The 26,571-nt window shown below is 47.9% G+C and overlaps 1 protein-coding gene across 1 annotated transcript; it reads left to right on the top strand.

Annotated features, from left to right (window-relative positions):
• The first annotated feature begins 2,220 nt into the window (after positions 1 to 2,220).
• On the top strand, positions 2,221 to 6,964 carry Nkx6-1 (NK6 homeobox 1). The gene is made up of 3 exons (XM_052199419.1): positions 2,221 to 2,899; positions 4,442 to 4,614; positions 6,713 to 6,964. The coding sequence occupies exons 1-3, from the start codon at positions 2,221 to 2,223 to the stop codon at positions 6,962 to 6,964; spliced, it is 1,104 nt and encodes a 367-aa protein (XP_052055379.1).
• Positions 6,965 to 26,571: the final 19,607 nt, after the last annotated feature.

The following is a 26,571-nucleotide window of genomic DNA, read 5'->3' on the forward strand; positions in this document are numbered from 1 at the left end:
CAATATGATGCAATTTCTGCTGTGACACCCTCCACCCCCCACTGGTGTATCAACTTTCTGATTTCTCAAGATCAACCAAAGAGGTTTTTCTCCTCGGTTTAGGTCAACCCTGACCAGACCTTAAAGATCAGCCAGAGGGAGCAAAGCCTTTTGATCATTGCTCCCAATCCCAGCCTAGAAGTCGGTCGTCTCAAGCTTACTCAACTTCCCGGGAATTGAGAGCTTGACCAGAGTTTCCAACTGTTTCCTGTCTTCCCCGAGGTATCCCTCTATCTAAAGTTGTCGCATGAATTGTAGAGATCCTGCCTCATGTAAATCCAACTAATAATAATAGAGGGAGGAATTTTTAAAAAATAATTATCTCATTTCTCTTAGGTTTAGACACCACGCAGGAGATAAATATTCTCATTAAGCTGATTTCGTCCCCAGAGTACTGAGCCCCCTCATAAGTGACAATGAACCAGGGGGAGGGAGAGTGAAAATAAGAACGGAGAAAGAACAGAAAAGAGTAGGAGACTCTAAAAGATGACCCTTAGGCCTGCGAGGGGATTTAAAAATATCTATGGGCTTAAGGAGCAACAAATCAAGTTACACAATTCTGCAAGAGCCCAGATGGCCTTTAATTAATCCCTTCAAAAGAAGGAAGCCGGCCTGGGATGTGCCTCCTGCCTGCTCCCTTAGCTCTCTTTCGCATGGGTCCAGACACCATTCGAGGTGAGGAGCCGCTAGCTGGTGGGGGAAGTGTGGGAGGATGACGCGAGCTGGCGTGGGCGGAAGAGACAACTTAAACTGCTTTTCCATAGAAGGGCTGGCTTTTCATTATTCCTCACTTTAAAAAGTAATGCCCTCTTCCTCCCTGCTCCCTCCTTCTCCTTTCCATTTTATTTTGCACAATTAATTGAGCCGGCCACTGGCCCTAGGCTGGAACCACTCTTTTCGCCAGGCCCCTCCCCTCTTGGCTCCGCCCAAGGGAAGATGGGGCGGGGACTAGGCGGGCGCGCCCTTACGGCTCCTAGTTTCAGCCAATCAAAAGGCGTGGCGCTCCCGGGTGGGCGTGTCCAAGGAGCGACGCCTTGCCCAAGCTGAGCGCTATTGGAGGCGGTGTTTACGCCCAGGACCTGCGCTCCGCTCCTCAGTCCCGCCCCTCCGAGCCGCCCCGGAGTGACGTCCTCGAAAGTTCTCATTTTGGCCCCCCACCTCCCCTCCCTTGCGTTCCCCAGCTAAAGAGCGGTAGGGAGGGGTGCAAATGTTTTATTACCTTTGAGAGCTTCATCCGAACTGTCAGGCCCGGAGGGAGAGAGGAGAGAAGGGAAGAGCCGCCGAGAGGGTCAGTTTGGCCAGAGGACAGGGCTTAGAAGAGCCAAGCCTGGAAAGCCAAGGAGAAATGCCAGAGAGGCGAGAGAAAGGCGGAGAGTGAGAGGAAGAGAGGGCGCCGGGGGTGGGGTGGGGCGGGGGTCTCCGGCCGGCTTGCAGAAGCGGACGAACGATCAGAACTGGCCCGTCAGACTTTTTCACACTTAGGTTTATTTTCTCTCTTTTTTTTTCCTTTTCGATCCGGCTACTCCGGCGCCGCGTGGCCCGGAGGAGAAGCAGGCTCGTGGGCGCGCCAAGTCCCAAGCCGCCAGAGCGGTGCCACTGCCCTTTCTGGCGCAGTAACTCCGGGCCCGCGGCAGTGGCGGGCGCGATCCCCACGCGGGCCGTTTGCGCTCCGTCCCCAGGGCGAGCGGCGAGTGCGACTCAGCTGCGCGGCCGCCGAGTGCGCGGAGAGTCCGGGCGAGAGCAGAGGCGCGCACCGGGCGGAACGCGGCCCACTTTGAAGCTCCCCTAGGCGAGCGAGCGGCCCCCGCCCTCCTACATCAAAGCGAACGCTCCGCGCCTCCCAACCTGGTTGCAAACTCCCTGGGCCGGCCCGGGCTACGCCTTGCTGATTTCCCGCGGGGGTGGAGAAGATGAGAAGCAGAGCGCTCTGAGCCGGGAGCGAGGGACCTGGGCCGGGGATCGAATCCCGGACTCCCGGAGCCAAGGAAGCGCCGAGCCCTCCCGCGCCGCCGCCGCCACCCTCGCCCGCCGCCGCTTCCAGCGGGGCGTTTGGACATTTCTGCTGCGCCGCTCGCACCGCAGCTCCCGGAGCCCGCGGCCGAGCCACACTTCGCTTGTGCGCGCCCCCGACACCTCGGGATCACCGGCCTGCGTGGCTGCGGGTTCGGGTCTGGCTGGGGGATGTTAGCTGTGGGGGCGATGGAGGGCCCCCGGCAGAGCGCGTTCCTGCTCAGCAGCCCGCCCCTGGCCGCCCTGCACAGCATGGCCGAGATGAAGACCCCGCTCTACCCCGCCGCTTATCCCCCGCTGCCCACGGGGCCCCCCTCCTCCTCGTCCTCGTCCTCCTCGTCCTCGTCGCCCTCCCCACCTTTGGGCACCCACAACCCGGGCGGTTTGAAGCCCCCGGCCGCGGGGGGCCTCTCGTCCCTGGGCAGCCCCCCGCAGCAGCTTTCGGCGGCCACCCCGCACGGCATCAACGACATCCTGAGTCGGCCCTCCATGCCGGTGGCCTCGGGGGCCTCCCTGCCCTCCGCCTCGCCCTCGGGGTCTTCTTCCTCCTCCTCTTCGTCGGCCTCCGCCACCTCGGCCTCGGCCTCTGCCGCCGCCGCTGCCGCTGCGGCCGCCGCCGCCGCTGCAGCCTCGTCGCCCGCCGGGCTGCTGGCCGGCCTGCCCCGCTTCAGCAGCCTGAGCCCGCCGCCGCCGCCGCCCGGGCTCTACTTTAGCCCCAGCGCCGCGGCCGTGGCCGCCGTGGGCCGGTACCCCAAGCCCCTGGCTGAGCTGCCCGGTCGGACGCCCATCTTCTGGCCCGGGGTGATGCAGAGCCCCCCTTGGAGGGACGCGCGCCTTGCCTGTACCCCCCGTGAGTACTATAGGGGGAGGGCGGGTCCCTGCCTTCTAAGTCTGCTCTCGGGTCCTGAAGCCCACAGTGCCCGCAGGTCGATCAGGCCTCCTGGCCACCACACTAGTTTGGAAGTTCCCGGACAGCACGCTGTTGGCTGGGCCCCGGCAGTCAAGCGAGGGACTCCCGCTTTCCTGGGCTCGCCGAGGCTCAGGCAGGCCTGGGCTCCACCAGCGAGCATGTGTCTGGACAGAATGCAGCGCAGCAAGCGAGCTTCTGTCTGCGCTGTTTCTGAAACTGAGCAGCTCTGGGTCAGACGGAGGGGAAGCGGGAAAAGGCCTCGGCATCCCTTCCTTTCTGGTTCTTTCCTGCCGTGTCCGTTCCTTCCGTAGCCTGACCCGTGCTTTCCGCAAACCCGCGTGGGTAGGCAAGGCAGTTAGTAGTTACCTCCTCGAGAGAAGCAGACATTTGGGCCCTCACATCCTCCCTGGTCGTCTCCACCTCACTTTTTTTGCCAGCTCCTTCGCCCACTCCCAGCGCACTTGTCCAGAGCTAAACCAGCCATGCTGGCGGTTCCCAGTTGGGCCGCTGTCATTGTTGGACCTGGGTTTTCCCTTCTCCGGGATCCCAGGGTCCTGGGCACTGAAGAGGCATTTTGGCTCTCAACAGACTAACTCAAGAGAGGAGAGGGGGAGAAAAATCCATGACGACAGACAGACAGGGCACAGACCAGTAAATGCAGCCCCCAAAGACTGGGTCAATTCAGCTGTCCCAAAGTCTGGACAATTCTGGCTACTGGGCCAAAGCTCCTAGAAGGCTCATAGCCCCCCAGATGGGGGCTCAACTCCAGGGCCCGGCTCAACTCTCTCTCACAATCTTCTATGCTGATGACCAAGTCCCCCGCAGTCAGTCTCTGGTCCTCCTTTCCTGAGACTTAGCGGCAGTAACTTGACTAACGGGGAACTACATCGCCTCAGAACTCCTGAGATGTCACAGAGCCACTATTGTATCGGTGTTAACTGTAGGGATCGCCAGACCTGTGTCTCCTCTGGTCTCTTTCTCCAGCCCCTTAATGGCCTCAAACTAGGGACGAGTTGGTTCTTAAGTGCGCAAAACACAAGGAGCCATTTATTGCTCAACACGGGTTAGGGAAGTGGCCAAGGAAAACAAGACAAAACAAAACAAAATATAAAATTTAAAAATGTAGTTCACCTTCACACCAAACCACTATCATCCATCTGCTCAGGGACTGACCCTGGAGGCGACGGTCGGTCCTTTCTTTGTCCCCCTACTTAGTTTAAGAGGGTGTCCCGGTTCTGCCCTGTGCTCTTTAGCCGTGGCCTCTCTAGCTATTTGGCACAGTGGTTAAGCACGAAGTATTTACTGCTACCCCAACTGCACCTGGGATGGAGAAAAGTAGCTGGCAAAAGGTCGGGCGCAGGCCACAGATCAAGGATCCCTGTTCTTTTGCTATCAAAGCACAGTTTTGCTAGTTCGCTCTCCTCTCCCGCCTCCCGCGGAGCACTGTAACGAGTTGTTCCTTCCTCCTGTTGGCCCTCGCAGATCAAGGATCCATTTTGTTGGACAAGGATGGGAAGAGAAAACACACCAGACCTACATTCTCTGGTCAGCAGATCTTTGCCCTGGAGAAGACTTTCGAACAAACGAAGTACTTGGCAGGACCAGAGAGAGCACGCTTGGCCTATTCTCTGGGGATGACGGAGAGTCAGGTCAAGGTGAGTGGACCTTTGACACCTCCAGGGATGGCTTCCTACGCATGTGCGCGTTCATGCACACGCGTCTGAGTCTGTATTTTCCCCCTTATCCAACAAACAAAGTGAGGTGGGGGTGTGCTTCGAGGAGCCTGGGGAGAAGTGGGGAGCAGGGAGAGAGTTGGGGGTTGCACAGACCCTGGGGTCTTTTAGAGGCAAATTATTGGTGAACAAAAGGTATCAAGGCCCGCTGTAGAAATTAGGCTAATCTAGACAGCAGCCTGTGCTGGGGAAGCACGCCTTTATCAGAGAATAAAAGCATTAAGGAAATATCCCGGAGAGCAGATAGAGCCGATTAGAAAGCTCGATTTGCTTTATTTGTCCAGACACTCAAGCTATTGTTTGTCAGTTCAGGCCCTATTAGATATAAAATTTCCTAACTGGAATCAGCAGTACAGCGCTTCTAAAGTAATTTGTAGATAAAAAAATAAATGAATTCAGCAGAATTTAACGTCGATAAAACTTGCTTTTGGCTTAGATAAAAATGATTATTTTGGAATACTAATTTTCCAAATGAGCCTACAAGATTATTAGTGTATTGAATAAGATTGAATTCTGTTTAAAGCAAGTTTATCCGCAAAATTAAGACACTGCAGCTTATGACAGCAATTTGTAATTAAGATGTCACTTTGCTTATAATTGAGTTGTATAGTTCATTTCTAGGGAACCAGATTTTAGAAATCTGCCCCTGAAAATAAGATTGAGCCAGCTGGATAAATTCAGTATGTTGGTTTCCTAGTTTTCTCTGCTCTCTTTTGTCCTCTCTCTCTCTCTCTCTCTCTCTCTCTCTCTCTCTCTCTCTCTCTCTGTGTGTGTGTGTCTGCTTTCTTTAGTTACATTGTTGCTCATTAAAGAGTGATATCATTAAATCTTCCACTTCGGGTTTACTTTCCTGCTAGCCAAGCTTCACGCAATATATTTCAGCTGAGATTTTTCACGTGGCCATTAGAAAACCATCACATTCGAAATTATTTTTGCAGTGGGTGGCTAGAGAGCGTACCACCTTAATCTGAGGGTGTTCATTTGTCACCATAAATATGCCCATATGACCAGAAGTGAATTATTATAGCAATATAAAGAAAATCACTTTCTTAACAATTCTGATTCTCCGGATAAAATACATAACAGATGAGAGGCATAAAAAGAGGGCAATTCAACAGCTTCAGAAAGATGGTTGTTTACGGCAATTCTTCAGATTAAAACATATGTGTCAGACCCACGTCAAACATCATGAACAGGTTGAGCATATCTGTATTTCAAAGGAATGTCTTAGGCAGCAGCAACATGCTGCTAATGTTTGAAAAGGGGGGCAATATTATGATATAAAATAATGCAACTTGGCAACCTTTCTATTTACAAACAGCAAATGGTGATATTTCAGTTTTGGCTTTATGAGCAAACTTGAAGGGCAGAGAAAGCCGTCAAAGCACCTGCCCCATCGTGATGACAATTCTGGCTTAGCTGTTAAACATTGTCACACCTCTGCATTTGTTGCTATGGGTGAATTGAAGTTTTTATTATATCCAGAAAACTTCAGACCACACATGCACCTTAAGTTTTGAGGAGAGGAGAGGGGAATTTACCACCGAAGTTAGCAGGGATTCAGGCCTGAAATAAGTAAACAGTAAGTGTCCAAAAGTGAGAAACAGTGGCGAGAACTGACTTTAATGATGCACCTTTCCTTACAAATCACAGCACACTGTAGTTGTTTAAGACTTCTTAATCTACGAATACAATTAAGGACTAAAAATCACCACTACAGGAAAACTAAGCAAGCTTTCCTTTCCAGTTGGGATGAGGAACAATTTATCTTTAGGGAAATTTGTGCCAAGGCTTGTTTTCACTCTTGAGGAGAATTGGTTTACGGATGGCCTCAGTAGGCTTGCCTCACTATCGCTATGGCAACGGCGGTGGGTTAGTGAGGCAGTTAGACTGACTTTGACGCCTGGACCAGGGAGGCCCGGGAGGGCTGGTGATGAGGAAGAAGCCCGGGCCTTCCGGGACTCAACTTCTCCCGGCCCTGCCTCTCCCCTCCCCTCCCCTTCCCTCTCTCGGCTCTCAGGTCTGGTTCCAGAACCGCCGGACCAAGTGGAGAAAGAAACACGCAGCCGAGATGGCCACAGCCAAGAAGAAGCAGGACTCGGAGACCGAGCGGCTCAAGGGGACTTCGGAGAACGAGGAGGATGACGACGATTACAACAAGCCCCTGGACCCGAACTCTGACGACGAGAAAATCACTCAGCTGCTGAAAAAGCACAAATCGAGCGGCGGCAGCCTCCTGCTGCACGCGTCCGAGGCCGAGGGCTCGTCCTGAGCAGGGCCGGCACAACGGGGATCCAGACCGCGTCCCAGAGCCGGTCCCCCGGTCCCCAGCACTCGGGCTGCTCGCTGGGCCTTTACTATTTTCTAAGATGTACATATCTATTTTTTTAACCTAGAAATTGTGGCGGGGAGGGTGGGGGTCGGTCGGTAGGACAGCGCGTTGATGAGGAGGGAAGGAGCCCGCCAAGTGCACTGCTCAAAAACCCCCGCAGCCGAACCGCATCCCCGCGGCTCCCTAGGACCCTTCCCACCCGCGACGTCAGGCGTCCCCCATCCCGGCTCGCTCCCTTGCTCTGCGGTCCCTGAGTACCTGGCCGCTTTTTCGAAAGGTCGTCGGCCACCGCCTCGTGGGAATCTCTGAGCCACGGAGGGCAGCTGCCACCTAGAGAGAAAGGGACGCTCTCCCCTCCCCCCAACTGCTCTGCCGACCAAGTAACCTGTTGAAGGCTCTATGTAAATAAATCGTGAGTCACACTGACTAGAAGTTACTTTATTGTGAATATTTAAAATGTAAAATGCTTTTTGGAATTTGGTATAAAGAGATGAACCTTTACTCTCGTTAGTTTAAGGTATTCACACTACTTGGCCGCCTTTCATGTTAACTTGAAAATCTTAGAAAACCATGTCATCGCCTTCCTTAGACGCTCCCCTCCGCCCCCCTCCGACTTTCTCCTCTGAATCTTTCCGAAACTCTTTTCCCCTTCGCCAATTCTTGCCGGGCTTTCAGCCCTTGCTGGGCCCCAGGCCCCCGCCTCAGGCCCCCCGCCCCAGGACTTGCCGTCTGAGATCCCGAACCCACGAGCCTCTCACACCAACCTTTGGGTTCCCCTCCGAATTTGCACAGTCGTTTGTTGCTATTTATTAGTGATTAAAAAAATATTGGGGAGGGAAGGACTACAATATCTCGTATTTAATTTAACTCCTTTCTGATAAAAATGCGTGTTAAAAGTAGATGGTGGGGATTGTTACAAGCGCGCTGGGTCCGAACATCAAAGTTCCACTTAGTTGCTGTAATTGAGTTCAAAGTGTTTTGTATCATAAGAATACTAGAGAATATGTAAATTGTTTTCTTTTTAAGCTCATAACGGCGATATATTAGCCTCTTTAACATTTATTAATTTATACGAGGAATTCGGTTTGTAAAGAAAAGGCAGCCCCTTTGCGAGACCCATGAAATGTAATGCACTTTCTGTTTCAAAGGATAAATCGAATTAAAAACAGCAACCAAAAAAATATAGTTTGAAGACGTCTGTTGCCTTGAATGAATACATACAGTTCACCTGGCCTCATCGGAGAACTCAAATAAAAGTCAGGAACACAAAAAGTGTTAGATCAGCTTCCTGGATGAAAAAGCTGTTGTTGCTGCTGCTGCTGTCCTCCTCCTCCTCCTCCTCCTCCTCCTCCTCCTCCTCCTCCTCCTCATCATCATCATCATCATCATCATCTCCATCATCTATTTGGAGGAATCACTCCCATCCCCCGGTGTGGCAGGAAGAAGAGACAGCCGCCTTCTCAGTGCTTACTGGGACTGTCTAGTGGGACCTTTAATGTCTCTCCTAAATTTTTCCTGATCCCCGCTCCGCTCCCCCCCCCCCAGGCCAGGAAGTCCCTGAGGAACCCGGGAAGACCTCATCTGGTGTTGGAGGCAGTTCCTAAGGGAACCCCTAATTTGATTAGCTTAGGGGAAACAGGGAGTTGGGAGCAGTCCCTCTGCATTTGAAATGAGCGTTTTCTACAGTCACCTCACCATTGCAGAACAGTCAGGAGCCCCGTATTTGCCAAGCCCTACAATGAATGGAAAGAAAGCTTATTTTAAGTGACCTGAGCTTTTCCAATGAGAGAGTGTGGTGGCTATGTGTGGAGGTTACTGCCTTGGTTTTCTTTTTTTGGGGTGGTGGTGGTTATAATCAATTTTTGCTTTGCTTTCAGACATTCAATTATAGGTCCAAAGATATACATTTTTTTTTCCGTTAGTGGGGCAGGCTAATGAGACAGAGCAGTACAACCTCTGTATGGAAACTGCTTGGTTTCCTAGAGAATACATATTTTAAAAAGTTTTTTCCTCCCTTTAGTGAGAGTGACTAACAGAATTCTCTCGTGGATGCATATTCTTGATATCCTGATTCATCGGAAAAGAAAGAAAACACCTCCTTTCATTGTCTCCAGTGTGCGAAGTTCTCCAGAAGTTTCCAATCCATTTTAGTTTCTGTGTTCGTAGCATTTGTCCTATGGAGAAGGAGCAGATTGTTAAACAGTCCCTCTGCTGGGGCCACAGAAGCTTAATCCTAACTGTGGATGAGCAAGACACCCCCCCCCCCCCCCGCCCACACAGTATTTCTTTCTTCTCTTCCTTCTGCTTTCTCTCTCTCTCTTCAGCATTCTCTCCTGCCTCTCAAATTATTTTCCTCCTGGGTCCATTCTCTCTCTCCCTTCTACCCCCCCCCCACTTTTTTAATCTATCTCTTTCTCTTTCTCTCTCTTTCTTTCTTTCTTTCTTTCTTTCTTTCTTTCTTTCTTTCTTTCTTTCTTTCTTTCTTTCTTTCTGGAACAAGCTTGCTATCTTGCAACTACACTTTATTGCAACAAATAAAACTCTTTTTCCCACTTTACCCTTGTCAACTTTTAACCTCCCTGCTGCCCTTTGAGAAAGCCAGGAAACAAAAGGAAGAAAAAATTCACACTACAATGAAAAACGTTGTTACTGAGTAAGGATAATAACAATCCCCAATAATGGGAAGATGACGGACTTAGTTACCACGAGAGTCATAGAAAACTTCTGAGTGAGAGGGAAAGTGTGAGTAAATCATCTGAAGTCTGACAGTGTTTATTTCAGGTTAGACGTGTGGAGAGGGGCCTGCCACACACCCTTTAGGAAGCATTCTCTCTATGCTCAGGGCCCTTAAGATGAGAACGTGGGGGTTGGGGGTTGGGGGAGCTGTCGCCTCCACTGTGCCCCACCCTCCAAGTTGGCTGAGGTGGCCCGCACTTCTACAGGGAGCTAAGCAGGCAGCCCAGGCTCTCAGCCGGCCAGGGCCCCACAGGCTCCATTCTTGTTTCCAGTTGACTGCAGCACTGACTTGAGATTTCCAGTTAATTTACTTCCATCCCAAACTCCAGCTGGCCACCAGTTACCACGGCCCCTCACAGCTGGGAGGAAGGGAGGGTGGGTGGGAGGATGCCTCCTCTATCTCCCTTTGTCTTGGTTGGTTTGGTTTCTCTCTCTGCAAAATGATCAGTTCTTTCTAAGAGTTAGAAGCCGGTTCCTGCAAAGCAGCTGAGGGAAACAATCATCTGGGGTGTGATTGTTGTTGTTGTTGGCTAAACATTGTTATGGCCTTAACGACCATAAAGATCTGACGAAGTTAGAGGTTCATGATAGAAAGTTTTTTAAAAAAAGTCACAAGTGACTTGACAGACCACTGCTCTACTGCTTTTGTTAGTGTAAAAAAAGAGAGTAGCGTGCATGTGTGTGTGTGTGTGTGTGTGCTGTACATAAAATTTGGGACACTGAGTTTGGATGCTTGTTGTGTGTGTTTCTTTCCCTAAAAAGGAAGTCAGCTTGGCGGTTTCTGGAAGCAGTGGACCGGACGTGGAAGGAGCAAGCCGCACTTCTGGACCCGCGCGCAGGTCTTGATTTGCTCAAGGCTCCTGCACACAGCTTGGTTTTCCTATGTACAGATTACATTTCCCTTCCGTCCACACTCAGGGTTCTGAAGGCAGCTTTACTTCCAGAAGCTGGAGGTAGAGAGTATGGGATGTTTCCAAGCTTGTGAACATTTTAATCTATGTTTCCCTTCTTGAGGTCAGTTGGAAGAGAGAGGACTCAAAGTGCAGGCAGCTTGTCCTGGAGGCCCTGCTCTGTGACATGGGACATACACAGTGTATGTCCCATGTCACGGAAACAGACTAGGGATGCAGACCAGGGGCATGAGAACGATACTAAGCCAGCCCTGACTTGGGAACGTGTCTCTTCCTTTAAATTGGTGTATGCTTGGACACACACACACACACACACACACACACACACACACACACAGAGAGAGAGAGAGAGAGAGAGAGAGAGAGAGAGAGAGAGAGAGAGAGAGAGAGGAGAGAGAGAGAGAGAGAGAGGAGAAATTCCACTTGGGAACTCCTAGCACTGAATAGCTTAAAGGGACAGTGGCTCCTTTGTTACTCCTCCACAATGGGGTGGTGTAACAACAAGAGAGGTAAGTGTTGATTCCATCTATAAACTCTATTTTAGGCTAATTTGAAGAGCTTTCTCTGCTTTCAACACCCCTCCCCCCTTACCACACACACACACACACACACACACACACAGACTTGCAAAAAATTCTCCTCCCCGACCACTTTTTCTTACTACAGCCAGATCTTCAGTACTTCCCGACAAACACCACCCCACCCCCCATTTTTCTCAGGAAAGCGTTTAATTCCGAAGCATTTAGAAGGCTACTTCAGGGGGCAGAGCGTCCTCCCTGGTAAGACGTCTTCCCTTCCTCCCTTGTCCCCTCCCCCTTGTCTGTACCCCCTTCTTATCCCTTCCCCATTTCTTCTTTTGCTTTCCTTCCCATTTCCCTCTTCTCTCTAGTTCCCCCTCCCCTCTCTTTCTTTTCTTTTGAGAACTTCTCCTGCTGGCCTCAAACTGGAGAGTCTCCCGCTCCGCCTCCTGAGTGCTGGGATTGTGGCCCCAAGTCACCACACCCAACTAGACTCTTAAAACACAGTAAGCCCCCACCCCCCAATCGTTTATTAATGGAAAGCTAATGAGGAGAAGGGAGATGTGACCAGCGTGGCTGGCTGAGGAGTCGGAGGCATTTCCCTGGAACTGCTTGGAGTTGCACAAACTGGACAATCAGTCTTGGTGCCTGAGCTCCGTCTCTGGTCTTCCTCTCCCATCCAGCCCCAGCGCCTGGAAGATGGGCTGCCTTTGATGCGCATCACGTGTCCTGAGGCTCCTGCAACAAACACTGGAGGTGTTCTGCACCTACTGAAGTAGAGCCTCCTTGATAGCCACAAGGTCTGCTTCGAATAATAAGGGCTGGTTCAGATGGGGATACATTGAAAGATGGATTCCTTCTACATTGGAGGGGGTACTGGCTGGTTCTGTGTGTCAACTTGACACAAGCTGAAGATATCACAGAGAAAGGAGCCTCCCTTGAGGAAATGCCTCCATGATATTCAACTGTAAAGTAAGGTATTTTTCTCAATTAGTGATCAAGAGGGGAGGGGCCCTTGTGGGTGGTGCTATCCCTGGGCTGGTGCTCTTGGGTTCTATAAGAGAACAGGCTGAGCAAGCCAGGGGAAGCAATCCAGTAAGGAACATCCCTCCATGGCCTCTGCATCAGCTCCTGCTTCCTGACCTGCTTGAGTTCCAGTCCTGACTTCCTTTGGTGATGAACAGCAGTATGGAAGTGTAAGCTGAATAAACCCTTTCCTCCCCAACTTGCTTCTTAGTCATGATGTGTGTGCAGGAATAGAAACCCTGACTAGGACATATTGGTACCAACATAGTGGGTTTCTACTGTGCAGTGTAGTAGTTGCAGATTATTGTTACAGACTCTCTCCTATAGAGGATTCCTAGCGCTCTAATGCTACTGCCTATCTCTTCCTTGGGGGCAGCGAAAAGAGATGTCGAGGTACTATTTGGCAGATATAGAAAATTCAGGAAGGAAGACAATGAACAAGTTCCTTTCATCTCTGTGCTCAGATTTTTGTTTGTTTGGGGTCCATAAATTATGAAAAAAAGGGTCAGGTTTTAGGGGACAGGTTTTCTCACATTGTACAGAGAAAGTCAAGTTCTCTGGAGGTCATTCATTCACTCGATCATCACCACAATATGTAGACGCAGTGCATAGTGCAGATGGCACATCTTCAAGCTTACAAAGGCCTGTAAGGAGCCCACGCTGGTGCCTCACACTGGTGCAGTTACCGTCGTCTTCCCTCTGATAGCCAACTGCAGCTTTGGCCTTTGTACTTGGCAGTATGGCCAAGCTCTTGAAATAATTTTTTAACCCCGCTCTTCCTAGGGGAAGTATCTTCTTTCTTCCCTGCTCTGTGAGGGCTTGTTAAGATTTCTCTCCAAATCCAATGATTTCAAAAGAATGAGGTTTTTTTTGTTATCTTGGCCATAATCATGAGATCATACAGTGTATGAAAGCTGGGCTTGTGCTGAGTCACCAAACCCTGATTGGCTGTACGGTACTGTTTAAATCATATGCCTCTTCCCTGTGCCTCAGTGTTCTTGGCTGTACAATGGGAATGCTGATTGCCCCCTCAGAGTTGTTGGGAAAATGGACCATATCAGTTCATGTGAAACTTGCCGAACAGAGCTTGACACAAGTTTAGGAGGTCAATCATTGACCATCACAAGTCTCATCATCGTCATAGTCATCATCATCAGCTGCTGTAGCGGCAGGAACTGTCTCATCCAAGGTCACTTTTCAGCTCCAAGGCAAGATTGCTACTCGTCCAGGAAAAATCATGAAATGAAATGAAAGAGAGGACAGTTTTGAGGACAAGGTCTGTTTTCCTTCATGTGAAACTTAAAGGGCAGCTAGCTAGCTGAAGTGTCCTAAAAATATTTCTAAAAAAACCCCTGGACTACTCCTTCCTTTAAAAAGCAGAGCCTCGTTCCCCTGGATCTGGATGAGGGTCTTCCATGACTGGAGGGTGCAGCTTGCTGTCCTGCTTGGATCCCTGTCCTGGGAAATCAGTGGCCTCTTGTTCTTCCTCAGGAAACTCTACTGAGAGGTCCACATGGTCAGGAGTGGGAAGGCTCATGTCAGGACCCCATGTCTTTAGCTTGCTCCTGCCTCTGCTTCCTAGTGCTGGGAATACAGCCCAGCACCACAGGTCAGTTTACACAGTGCTGGGGACCAAACCCAGGCCTTCCTGCCTGGCATTCTCTGCCAGCTAAGTGACAGCTGCAGCCCAGAACTAAATCTCTCTCAGTCCTAATTATCAAGGAGTTTAGGTGGAGTCTGGAGGCTCAGGGACCAGCATTTTGATGGTTTAAACCATAAGGAAGGTTTATTGTTTTAATACATTAACTTTGGGGGGGGATAATTTGTTATATGACACAGATAACTATGTATCTATGTATCTATGTTTCTATGTATCTATGTATCTATGTATCTATCTATCTATCTATCTATCTATCTATCTATCTATCTATCTATCTATCTATCATCTATATAACAGATTTATCTTTGTCCTTTAAGAGAAGACTCTGGGCATCATGACCACTTCAAGCTAGTAGAACACACTGCAAGGGGTGAAAAGGAGGCATTGCTTAATGTCACTATAGCAAAATTTAAGTCGCGGGGATCTTTATTTCTGTTTCTCCACTCTTTGGGGAAAAACAAAAAGATTTATTTCTTTTATGGTATGTGTGTGAGCTGAGTGTGTGTATGTGTAGGTGCACAAAGGCCAGAGGATGGCATCGGATCCTCTGGAACTGGAGTTGGTTGTGGGTCCCTGGTGTGAGTGCTGGGAACCCAACCTGATCCTTTGAAAGAGCAGCAAGTGTTTTTACCCATCATCCCTCAGCCCCAGGACGTAATCCAGAGAAGTCAAGTTCAGTGAGCATCTCCCCACCCCCTTTTTTTTCTTTGTATAAATATTCTTTTTTTTTAAATTGTGTTTTTTAAATTTTTTTCAGATTTACTTTTTTTTTTTTTTTTTATTTATATGAGTACGGTGTACCTGTCTTCAGACACCCCGGAAGAGAGTATCAGGTCCCATTAAAGATGGTTTGAGCCACCATGTGGTTGCTGGGATTTGAACTCAGGACCTCTGGAGGAGCAGTCAGTGCTCTTAACCACTGAGCCATCTCCTTTCCAGCCCTAAATATTCTAATATAAGAATGGTCTCACAATGTTGCTAAACTCAGCTACATGACTTGCTGCAGTATTGTCTGCAGTCTGGCTTCATGCAGGACGCCTTATACTTCATGCAGGACACCTTATACTCCATGCAGGACACCTTATACTTCATGCAGGACACCTTATACTCCATGCAGGACACCTTATACTTCATGCAGGACACCTTATACTTCATGCAGGACACCTTATACTTCATGCAGGACACCTTATACTTCATGCAGGACACCTTATACTCCATGCAGGACACCTTGTACTCCATGCAGGACACCTTATACTTCATGCAGGACACCTTATACTTCATGCAGGACACCTTATACTTCATGCAGGACACCTTATACTTCATGCAGGACACCTTATACTTCATGCAGGACACCTTATACTCCATGCAGGACACCTTATACTTCATGCAGGACACCTTATACTTCATGCAGGACACCTTATACTTCATGTAGGACACCTTATACTCCATGCAGGACACCTTATACTTCATGCAGGACACCTTATACTTCATGCAGGACACCTTATACTCCATGCAGGACACCTTATACTCCATGCAGGACACCTTATGTGCATCATGGAATGTCAGGCTGGAAAGAAGCGCACTGGCTTTGCGGGCTTGTACTGTTTCTCACCATAAGTAAAGACATACTTCCATTTTGCCTTTGCTTGATTAGATGCTGGGAATCTCTGTCTTTGTCTGTCTGTCTGTCTGTCTGTCTGTCTGTCTGTCTGTCTGTCTCTCAAATTAGCCTGACTTCTAAGATGGGGCTCCCTTACCTTGCCTTTGGTAAAGGGCTATGGGTCTTTGTAGGGTATGGGGTGTCAATGAGGTGAGAGGGGAGTGCGGCATCCTGCTGAAGTTGCTGTGGCCTCCAGAGAAGGCATGAGGGAGGGAGCAGCAGAGTCCTAGGAGGACAGAAGACCTGGGTGTGAGCAGAAATAACACTAAGAACAGACGGTCCTATAGCTGCTTCCGCATTCTGTATGAATATTAACTCCTCTACCAAAATTGGTTGGCAGAAGGCTCTTATTGATCTGCTCTATTCTGTAATTTTGTTTTTTTAAAAGTGTACAATTAAAAACCAAATCAATACATTTATTCATGATGCATTCTTGTAATGTGGCCCAAGAAGACTGAACCTCACAATTCTCCTGCCTCAGCCTCCCAAGAAGTGGGATTACCAGTAAGTGCCATGATGTCTAGCTCATGTATACTACAGTTACACTTCTCTCCCAACAGAATAAGCAGAGAGCAGTCAGGGACCTGGAGGAGAGCAATGCTGCAGGCTGAGGCTCACCTTCATCCCTTCCAGGGTAAGAAGCAGTAGCTGCATCTGCCCAGGGAGTCTGACAAAGATGAGTACAACGACAAAGGGGCGTAGAGAGGTAAATACAAAATCAGCACACAGCTGTGAACCTCCATTGGACAGACTGCAAGGCAGAAGTGACCATAGTCAGGGGCCTTGCTTTCAGTCACTTAGGTGTCAGCCAGCCAGGGACTCATGTCCCCTGAGAACCGCGTTTGATTGCTTCCAGACACACTTTTATTTTTCCTTATTCAGTTTACCTGTGTGTTATCTCACCAGGGACACAAATGTGCCTCAGATAGACTGAAAAGGTTGCAGTGGATAGCATCTTGCCTGACACTGCAACATCAGGTTCCCTTTGGAAAACAGAAACTTTATATATGCTTGTTACCTGTTGTGTGTGGTAACAAGTTACATAACTCTGCTTGCTCTCAAACTTGCTTTCTTCTCATTCTTGAACTTCTCATTCTCCTGCCTCCAGCTGGAGGCTGAATCCAGGACAGTTTGTATACGACACATCCTCAACTCAAAGAACATGTCTTGATCTAACACACACACACACACACACACACACACACACACACACAGGTATGAAAAGAAGCCACAAATAAGGTTTAATTCTGTTGAAGATTTTAAAGAAAATGAAATAAACTTTATTATAGCTCTCATTTTTCCCACCCTGGAAAGGAAGTACTTTTCAGGCTGTTGGAATCTTTTCCACAGTTTGTTATATTTAGAAATAGCAGTCAAGGGGCTGATGAGATGGCTCAGTGGTTAAGAGCACTGCCTGACTGCTCTTCCAGAGGTCCTGAGTTCAATTCTCAGCAATCACGGGTGGCTTACAACCATCTGTAATGGTATCTGATGCACTCTTCTGGTGTGTCTGAAGATGGTGACAGTGTACTCATATACATAAAATAAATAAATAGATCTTTAAAAAAATAGGAGTCAGGTTGATGTAAAAACAAGACCAAACAAGAGATGAATGAGTTCACTGTCAAGATTTCCCCTGGGAGATGGAAGATCAAGACATGGGATTTTAGTTCATTCATTAAGAGTTCCTTTCAGATAAAGCTGCAGCAGAGCCAGTTTGTAGCATATTTGGCATTCTTCAGGTCACATGGGCTATGGCAGCGAGGGAGACCCATCATTCCCAGTGCCCATTGCTGTGAGATCTGTGAGATCTGTGCCTCATTCACTGACTCAGTAGAACATCAGAAGGAGTAAACTTTGATTTTCAGTAATATTTTCTTTTGGGACAAAGATTTAGAATACTACACATTAACTCACCTAATTAAAATCTACATGTTTTAATTACAGCACCCAACTCCTGCAGAATCCTCCCTTGGAGTCCCCATATGTCTTAGTCAGGGTTTCTATTCCTGCACAAACACCATGACCAAGAAGCAAGTTGGGGAGGAAAGGGTTTATTCAGCTTACACTTCCACATTGCTGTTGATCATCAAAGGAAGTCAGGACTGGAACTCAAGCAGGGCAGGAAGCAGGAGCTGATGTGGAAGCCATGGAGGGATGTTACTTACTGGCTTGTTTCCCCTTGCTTGCTTGATTGCTTTCTTATAGAACCCAAGACTACCAGCCCAGGGATGGCACCACCCATAAGAGGCCCTCTCCCCCTTGATCACTAATTGAGAAAATGCCCCACAGCTGGATCTCAGGGAGGCATTTCTCCAACTGAAGCTCCTTTCTCTGTGATAACTCTAGCCTGTGTCCAGTTGACACACAAAACCAGACAGTACACCATCTAAGCACCCTACATGTCCGCAGTATGCTGTTCCTTGCCTAAGCCATCAGGAAGCAGTAGATAGCTCCACAGGAGCACAGAGACCCTTATGTGGAAGGATTCTTGTAGGCAGAGGTGGTCTCGGTGGTCCTCCGAAGTCAGCTTTCTTGTTGCTGAAATTATCATTTCTACATCCTTCAGACACTTAAGAGTCACTGTGCCCCCATGGGGATGATATTTTCCCACACGTGATGGATTTGTCTTCAGGTGCTTTCCTTAGGTACTTTTCTATCTCGCTGGCTTATGGTAACAGTCACATTGTTCTGGAAGGAAGTGAGAAAAAGCCCTATCATAGAGAGAAAGCTTTCTAGAAGTAGCCTGGTCCTACAAAAGACCATAAAGGATATGGGCACACACCGTGTGTGGGAGGAGTCACGGCTTACTCACAACTAGAATCAGGGCTTTCACAGTTGAGCTGGTCACCTCCCTTTAGAGAAGTTGTTTCCTGGATCCTGCTTCTCTGGCCAGATGCTGTAACAAATAAAGCAGTGGTACCATGAACACCAGAGGAGGGGCAGGCATATCCGACACGGGAAGACCCCCTCAACAACTGTTCTCAAAATTTGGAATATCTCTTGAGGTCCCAAGGATGGGGAATGCCAACATATTCTCTCTGGAGGTCTGGGAACAGATGTTGGATCTCTTGGAGAGTCTTCTTCAGGGGAACAAAAAGCTGAGAAGGCTCTGTGGTATCCAATGGCAGGCCTCAGCTCTAGAAGATTCTTCTGGTAGTGGACTGGAAAAAGAAAAGGTGCTAAATTTGGGGGCCGTTGGTCCCTTTGACTTTCGGACAAAAGAAATGCATATAATCAGAATTAATCTGAAATACATGGCAAGGGAAGGTAAACAAAACAGGCAAACAGAAAACCAGAAACCACCACCAAGGAGAGCTGTTCATGGTACCCTGCCTGGAAAGAGGACCTGGTATCTCTCCTAGGCTCAAGCCTGATCATTGTGGGCCAGCGAGCCCAACTCGGCAAAACCAATGGCAGGTCAGGCACTCCTGTATAGCGTGGGTTCGTGGGTTCGGATCCCCTGACTGAGTAGGTGGGGTCCACAGGATGGCAGTAAGGACATACAGGACACCTTATTTAAGGTGGTGCCCTTATCTAGAAGGAGGCAGCTCCTGCTAGTAGAGGAAGAGGGAACAGCTGTCAGAGCTCCAGATGTTGCAGACAATGCCTTCCTCCACTCCCCTCAAGGGCCAGACAAATCAGCAGTGGCATCTGCTTTACCTGATCCACTGGTCTCTTACCTGCAGTGCTTTCCCTGTGTATTCTCTCATTCGAACTGATGCCCACTGGGTCAAGGTCGGTTTCTGCTCTCTCTTAACTGTTGTTGGCAGTCCCAACTTCCAGAAGGGGCTTTCAGTCCCCAAGTGGTAAGTATCATACTCACTTCCTTCTCTGGCCCCAGCATACTTTTTTTCCCTTTTCTTTTCTTTTCTTTTCTTTTCTTTTCTTTTCTTTTTTCTTTTCTTTTTTCTTTTCTTTTTTCTTTTCTTTTCTTTTCTTTTCTTTTCTTTTCTTTTCTTTTTTTCTTTCTTTCTTTCTTTCTTTCTTTCTTTCTTTCTTTCTTTCTTTCTTTCTTTCTTTCTTTCTTTCTTTCTTTCTTTCTTTCTTTCTTTCTTTCTTTCTTTTTTTTTTGACACATCCTCTTTCTTGAGCCTGGCCCAATCAAGTCTGGGATTCAGGGTGTTGGTGGCCACACCTGGATCTAGTTCCCTGGTGCCTAGGGTGTCCTCTTTTCGCGGACCGTTGGTCAGTGTGACAACGAGCTTGTCTGAGGTCAGCTGCCAACAGCCCACACCTATTCTGGGCTTCCCACTGCCCCAGGTTCAAGAAGTGACTGATCCTGCCCCCAAACTCAGCCTTGGCACTGTTTATTCTAGGTGTCACTCAATACAGAGCCCCATCTGGCATCTGGCTGCATGGCTTCACAGAAAAGAGGAGATTGGGATGGCCAGAGTAGTGCTGGGCGCAGTAAATCAGCTTCCCTGGTTTAGCCTCACCAACCTACACCCCCACCATCGACCCCGCGCACGCTCATTTTGGATTCGGGGTGCGCCCCCTGCAGGCCTGGAGGACAGCGCAGTCATCTGGATCTGCAGCCCCCTTGTCCCTGCTGTGCACACCGCGGGTGTCCACGCTGGTTTCCTTTAGACCCAGGGTTATTTCGCATCCTCGACACGGCCAGTGCCCACGCCGTCGTCACTGCCTATCTCCGGGAAGGTTTAGTGCCCGGGAGCTTCTCAAGGTCGCGCAGCTTGGCTTGGGGACCACCGCTGGCTGCGGATCTTCTCTTATGCAGACCCCAGCCGGTGTTCTGTGAGCTGCTGTGACACAAGACACCCACGGTGTGTCCGCGGTCCTTATCTCGGGGAGTTTCTAGCTCTGCCTCTCTGTCTCTGTTTTTCTGTCTCCCCCCCTTTCTTTCTCCCTCCCCCTCCCTCTTTCTGTTCTATGCTGAGTAGTGTAGGTGGGCTCGGCTAAACTGCAGCCTACGGTTTCTCACGCCGTACATGACACTGTTAGAGGCGTGTGTACACATAGCACACGTGTTAATTCGTCCCCTGCTGGGTCCTTTCCTCTCCTCCGCAGCTCCCACCAGGTTTGTTCTAGAACAGATGCATGTTGCTGGCGCCGTCCACCAGCTGTCGCGAACATAAGTTACAAATCTCCGCGAGGGACAAAAACATCTGCTCGGAGGGACTGGGACTCCAGGCGTTCGGTGTCCTGCAAGAACGCGCAACACCTTGTTGGTGCTGGGGTCGCGGGTGCCTGCATCGGGCCCCGCGGCACCGACCTCGGTCCTCAACCTCACCCTTTCTTCCGGGTTCAGGAGGAGGACTTGGCCCCCCAGGCTCGTTTTTTCCGTGTGCGATGTGACCGGTTGCCTCTGTGGCTGGAAGGGCACCGAGCGGCGCGGCGGCGCACAGTCTGCGTCCCCACCTGGGAAACCCACGAGCTCAGTCCGAGAGCCCGAGGAGTCTGAGCGGCCTTCAGTTTTTAATAAGTTAAATGTCGTTTAATTTTATTGGTTTTAGGTAAGACGTGCACGTAGTGAGAATACTGTAGGATGCACACCAAGCAGGCCTTTGCAATCGGGAGGCCTTTCCCTAGAGTCTCACCTCCGGGGCTGGGTATACACAGTGGCTGGAGCACAAAATAATAATATTCACCAACAAAGTCTAAATTGGTGGCTTCTCGCCACCACCGCTCAGCAGTTTGGGATGAGATTCCTCGGGAGAGCTGTGGTGATCTTTCCCTGTGCACTTCAAGGCGCTTGTAGCCAACTCGAGGTTTGTCAGTTCTGAGGAGAGGACAGCGGGTATCAAATGCCCATCGTGACTACCTTCAAATTTAATGTGGGTGAGGGATATAGTCGGGGCTCATTTTTCTTTTTCAATTTTCGATTCCACTTACAGCTAACGTTGCTAATGGTTAATAAAATGTGGTTTGCGATCGTAATGTGGGTTCAGCGTGGCCCCAATAAATGTCATAACATGCTAGACAAAAAAAGTACCTTATGATTGTGCGCCGGACTGTATAGCTCCGGGTTTTAGCCTCGGATGCACTAAAAAAAAAAAAAAAAAAACCTGTTGACACACACCGAAGTGCATCCCTATAATAACCTCCTCTATCATTTATTAAAAGTCTGTCAAGCAGGCCTGTATAATTCATCTCTATGCAAATACATCAATGTCAGGCCATTAGTGTATTGCTCAGGTTTTTATTAAAGTGCATTCTTTTTAATTCAGCCCCGTAAAATACGAGCCCCATTGCTCAAGAATTATAGCAACTATTAGAGTAACATATGGGCAACATGCACTCAGAAAATAAAAAGGCAACAGATAAAGTGGCAGGGTCACACTGCAGAGCAAACACTTAACAAAATGGCAATAGGTAATAGATTTTGTTTCCTCCAGGGCCGTTGGTGAGAGGGTGTCATGGGCTCAGACACCTCCGAAAAGCAGACTTCAAGTCTCTTTTTCTTTTCCTGTTCCAATCCTAGAGCCTGCCGGGGAATCAGAATCTTGCAGGGAGCATTAACTTCCAGAATCTCTCTGTGATCACTTTGCGTTCTTCCAGTTCAGTACCCACCAGAGAATACTTCCGTGTTTCTTAAAGCAAAACCCAACCGAAGGAACATAAAGCGGAAGCTCCAGATTTCAGTGTCCAGTCTGCGGCAGACAGACACCTTCGCTCTCCAAGCAGCCCTCAGTCCTCTTCAAGGGCGCTTCTCATGGAGCTGCACTCCCGCCTGAGGAGGCTCTGGCATCCCTCCCCCCACCTGCGTCTAGCTTTTCTGAATGAGCAAACGAGGCTAGGAGGGTCTTTGCACCTGTAAATTTCCCTCTTCAGTGTTGAAGGCCAGAGAAATGGGGCGGGGGGGGGGGGAGGATTCCCCCTGGAATCAACCAGGGCTGAAAAAATGAGGCTGCCCTTTAGTTACCTGCCTCTGGCTGTTTCCTCCAGGCTGTTCCCGGTTCCACTGGTCACACCCACCTTGTTCAAATTTTGCTAATGGCACAGGGAGAGCCCCTGGTCTGAGAGAAATTGGGTTCTTTTATGTACTAAGGTCAAAGGAAGGCAGGTGAGTGGGGGTTCAACCTCAGTTTAGCCTGCGGCTGAGGGTGGGACAGGAAGAGAGGAAGACTGCAGGGGAGGAGGTGAGAGGGGCAGAAAAGGAAGAGAGAGATTGGGGATCGGGGAAGATCAAGATGTCCACTACAAGTTTCAGTTTTAAAATTTTAAATTGTGATTACAGCAATCAATTTCTGGAGCCCACCCCTCCCCACCAATACCTCTCAAATTCAAAACAGAGTACAGCCAGAAAATATACAGAGGAGAGTGGGAAAAACTCGGAAAGAACAATCTTCCAGATTTAATGAGAGCCGCCCACACCCTCATCACCCCAGCATGGTAATTGAGCAGATCTATTAACTTGTTACACTAGATTTGTTTAAAGAGACTATTACACAGTCATTTAATCAATTTGTTACACTGGAGGTCCTGACTTATGAGACACTTGCCTTATGATTCCTTAATGACTGAATTAATTTGTTTTAATAAAACCAACATTGTGTACAAGCACATTTCTAGAAATGTAATTTTGGAGATAGAGCAGTCCAATGCTTCATCTGATTAGAGGCCCTTTCTATGGTTTATCGGAGTCTGTACTTTCTGACATAGCTGTGTGTGTGGAGTATTTTTCTTCTTTATAGCGCCATTAATTTAATATGGATCATTAGTTCTTTATACACATGCATGTTCTGACAAATGTACCCAATGAATAATGCAGCTAATGTGCTTAGGCCCAAATGCATCACATCATAAACGGAGGCCTCTGCAAAAGTAACAACAATGAGATAAAGGCCCGCTTGCCGTCTCCGTGGTCATCGTCTGGGTAGCAATCTGAGTTACATTAAAGTCTTGTATTGCAGAACAGGACATGCGTGGCCCCAGGATTATATCAACATCACCAACTGGGCCTAACTATGTAGTGAACGCAAATACATTTACAGTGAATTAAGGTTGTCCTAAGAGCAGACATAAGCCAAGAAAATCGGTTTTGCTCTTGATGGAAACTGACGTGTGTGGAATAAAATGTAAATAAACCTAAAGTCTCCAAGAAAAAAAGCTCTTGATGTTATTGATTATGTAGAATAATTAGGACGTTACAAATGGTGAGAGTCTCCAAATAACTGGCCTCTAAAGCTTCATTTCTACAGGAAGAAATGGCCGAGGAGGATCTGGGACAGTGCTGGAAGAGTGGATCATGATCTGGGGTGATCAGGAATTAATAACAGAGTGCTTGGCTCAGTCAGCCTGTGAGCAATGAGTGTTAGAGACGCTAACAGAATAAGCCAGCAGTGGAGAAAACGTTTGAACTTGGAGAACTATAAGGCAGAGTGAAAGCTATACATGAGCACCAGTGTTCTTGACATGGGCACAAAAGCTGGGTATTGATTCAGTAAGAAGCTTAACAATTATTACAGGGAAGGAGGAGAGCTGCAGATATTTTCAATAAAGAGATGCCTTGCACATCTTTCTTAACAATACCAGACAGGCAAGCATTTGAGCTTGATTTCATTGCAAGGGAAGACTTCAGCCTGCACACACATTAACAGTGCTGTTGAACATGTTTGCGCCCTCATTCCCATCTGCCTTTCAGCCAGAAAGAAACATTGGGTTGGTGAACGTGATTTATATAAAAAAAAGATATGGCTACATCTGTATCAGAAATGATTAGATCCTAACATGCCAGTGAAGTTCAGAACAGAGTTATGTGTACAGAATTTATTTTTTCTTTTTCTTTTTTCTTTTCTTTCTTTTCTTTTTTCTTTTCTTTCTTTTCTTTTTTCTATTCTTTCTTTCTTTCTTTCTTTCTTTCTTTCTTTTCTTTTCCTTTTTTTTTTTTTTTTTTTTTTTTTGAGATAGGGTTTCTCTGTGTAGCCCTGGATGTCCTGGAACTCACTCTGTAGACCAGGCTGGCTTCGAACTCAGAAATCCACCTGCCTCTGCCTCCCAAGTGCTAGAATTAAAGGCATGTGCCACCACTGCTTAGAAAAAAATTCTTACAGTAATAATAATAAAACAAACAAACTAACCCACAATCTACCAATGTGAGGCGCAAACATCAGATGGGTCGTGTATTGGCCATGATGAAAGTAATGCAGTGTTATTTATGGTCGAGACTCTGTTTTGAAACTAATCTCCCAAACATGATTTTGTTGATAAACTAGGCTCAGTCATTCATCCTAAAGTTTGAATAACATGAAAGATGTCACTGGAGTTTTGGGTTTTGAAGCGTAAACATTTGTAAGATGAGACGGGGTTTTAGAAACCAGACAGTCCTTCAGTGCTGACATTTCTACACTCTCCATTTATCTTTTTCATTTCCCCTGGCTCAGTGACTCTCTGCCTGGGATGGAGATGTTTATGATGATAAATCAGGATTGTTTAATTAGATTCATCTTTACTTTGTTTTAATGTGAGCTGGAAATGTATTTCTTTAGTTTATAAAAATGAGCAATTAGATCTCTTCCAATTATAATGTAAATGGTGTGACTGAAGAGCAGTGTGAGATCCTATTTTGTTTTGTTGTTATTGTTGGGGTTTTTTGAATTTTTTATTTTATTTTATCCTAAAACACTTGTGAAATCTCTTACCATCTTGTTTTGGCAAATGAATTATATGCGTTTATTTCTACTTATGAGCAGCTAATGCCAAATGTGTTGGCTATTTATTACAAAGTAAATGAATTTGACCTTTTGTCCATTTCTCCAGATGCTATTTTTGACCATCCCAAAAAGCCCATTTAAAGTCAACATCATTAAGCATTTGAGGTCACAAGACCAATTCAAGGTCACCTTAATACTGGCAAAAGGTTAATTAGATCACTGCATTGAAACAGGAAGAGACTTTTTAACTCCTGTTCTTCTAAATAAGCAGAGACAAACTTTCTAACTTTTCACTGTTTCTTAAAAAAACAAAGTCTCATATGTATAAACTTCAAGTTTCTTTCGTCTCTTTTAGTAATACCTGTCATCAATCGGTCACTCACTACGTCTCAGGTGCTGTACCACACACCGCATCATCATCTCACAGGGCTTCTTAGCAGCTTTGTGAGGTAATTATGTCCTCACGCTACACAAGAGGCTACAGGGACTCAGAACGTAACCAAGGTGAACAGAAGCATTGATTTAGCTGCAAACCCAGCTCTAAACAGCAGATCAGGCACAAACGGTTGCCTTGTGCTGCCTTTTTGAAACGTAGCACACATGGGGATAAAAATCATAGCCCCTCTCCACCCCTCTTCTGGCTCATTTTCTAAGCTGTTGTTCTCCTCAGCAGCTATTTGTCACTGTGGCCGTGATTTTCAGTATGGAGGGAGCTACTGCATGTCAGACAAACATCTTCCCATTGAGCTATTATTATACTTTCAGCCTTTCTGTAGTTTAATACAATGGGAAGAAGTGGCCTAGGAAATATTGCAGCTATGGCAGTTCTAAAAAACAATGAAGTTTTGCACTCACCCGATTCTATACTTAAGTACTGAAAAGGATGACAGAGCCCTGTTAAGGACAACTGTCCTGGGCTATGTGCGGCAGCAAATGAAGCCGCCAACCTCCATGGCTAAATCAAGGGATTCCTTTCAGCAACCAGGGAGCCTACAGACAGATCCTTGGCTGTCTTCAGCACCCAGAGAAGGAACTTTAGTAAATGATCCCGAGGAGCTCCTGAACACAGTCATCCAGACTCACCAGGCGAAGCCAGTTCTACAAAGACTCCTCCTACGTGCTCAGTGGTCTAATGGCCACTGAGGACAGCTGGTCAACTCTCGTGGGTGGATTCAAGATGTCCCGTTGGTAGCATAAACTCCTAATATGGCTTTGGAACTGGAAATTTTCAGTTAAGTACCCTGATGTAGAGTTATTTTTCCTGGGACTGGGAGACTCCATTATCCAGACTTCTTGTCTCAGTGGCCTATTGTATTGTGTTTGGATCTGTCTGCCTATGCATACATACATGCTTTCCCTGCATGGGCTGAATAAGTATTCTGTTTCTCTCTGTCTGCCTGTCTCTGTCATCTCTGTCTCTGT

This window comes from Apodemus sylvaticus, chromosome 11, assembly GCF_947179515.1.
Source record: "Apodemus sylvaticus chromosome 11, mApoSyl1.1, whole genome shotgun sequence".
NCBI classification, from domain to species: Eukaryota; Metazoa; Chordata; class Mammalia; order Rodentia; family Muridae; genus Apodemus; species Apodemus sylvaticus.

What these genes read in the sequence shown, in the direction of transcription:
- Nkx6-1 (XM_052199419.1), top strand. Translation starts at nt 2,221, where the DNA reads ATGTTAGCTGTGGGGGCGATGGAGGGCCCCCGGCAGAGCGCGTTCCTG. An exon ending in GCGCCTTGCCTGTACCCCCC is followed by an intron (nt 2,900 to 4,441) that starts GTGAGTACTATA and finishes TGGCCCTCGCAG; the next exon opens with ATCAAGGATCCATTTTGTTG. An exon ending in TGACGGAGAGTCAGGTCAAG is followed by an intron (nt 4,615 to 6,712) that starts GTGAGTGGACCT and finishes CTCGGCTCTCAG; the next exon opens with GTCTGGTTCCAGAACCGCCG.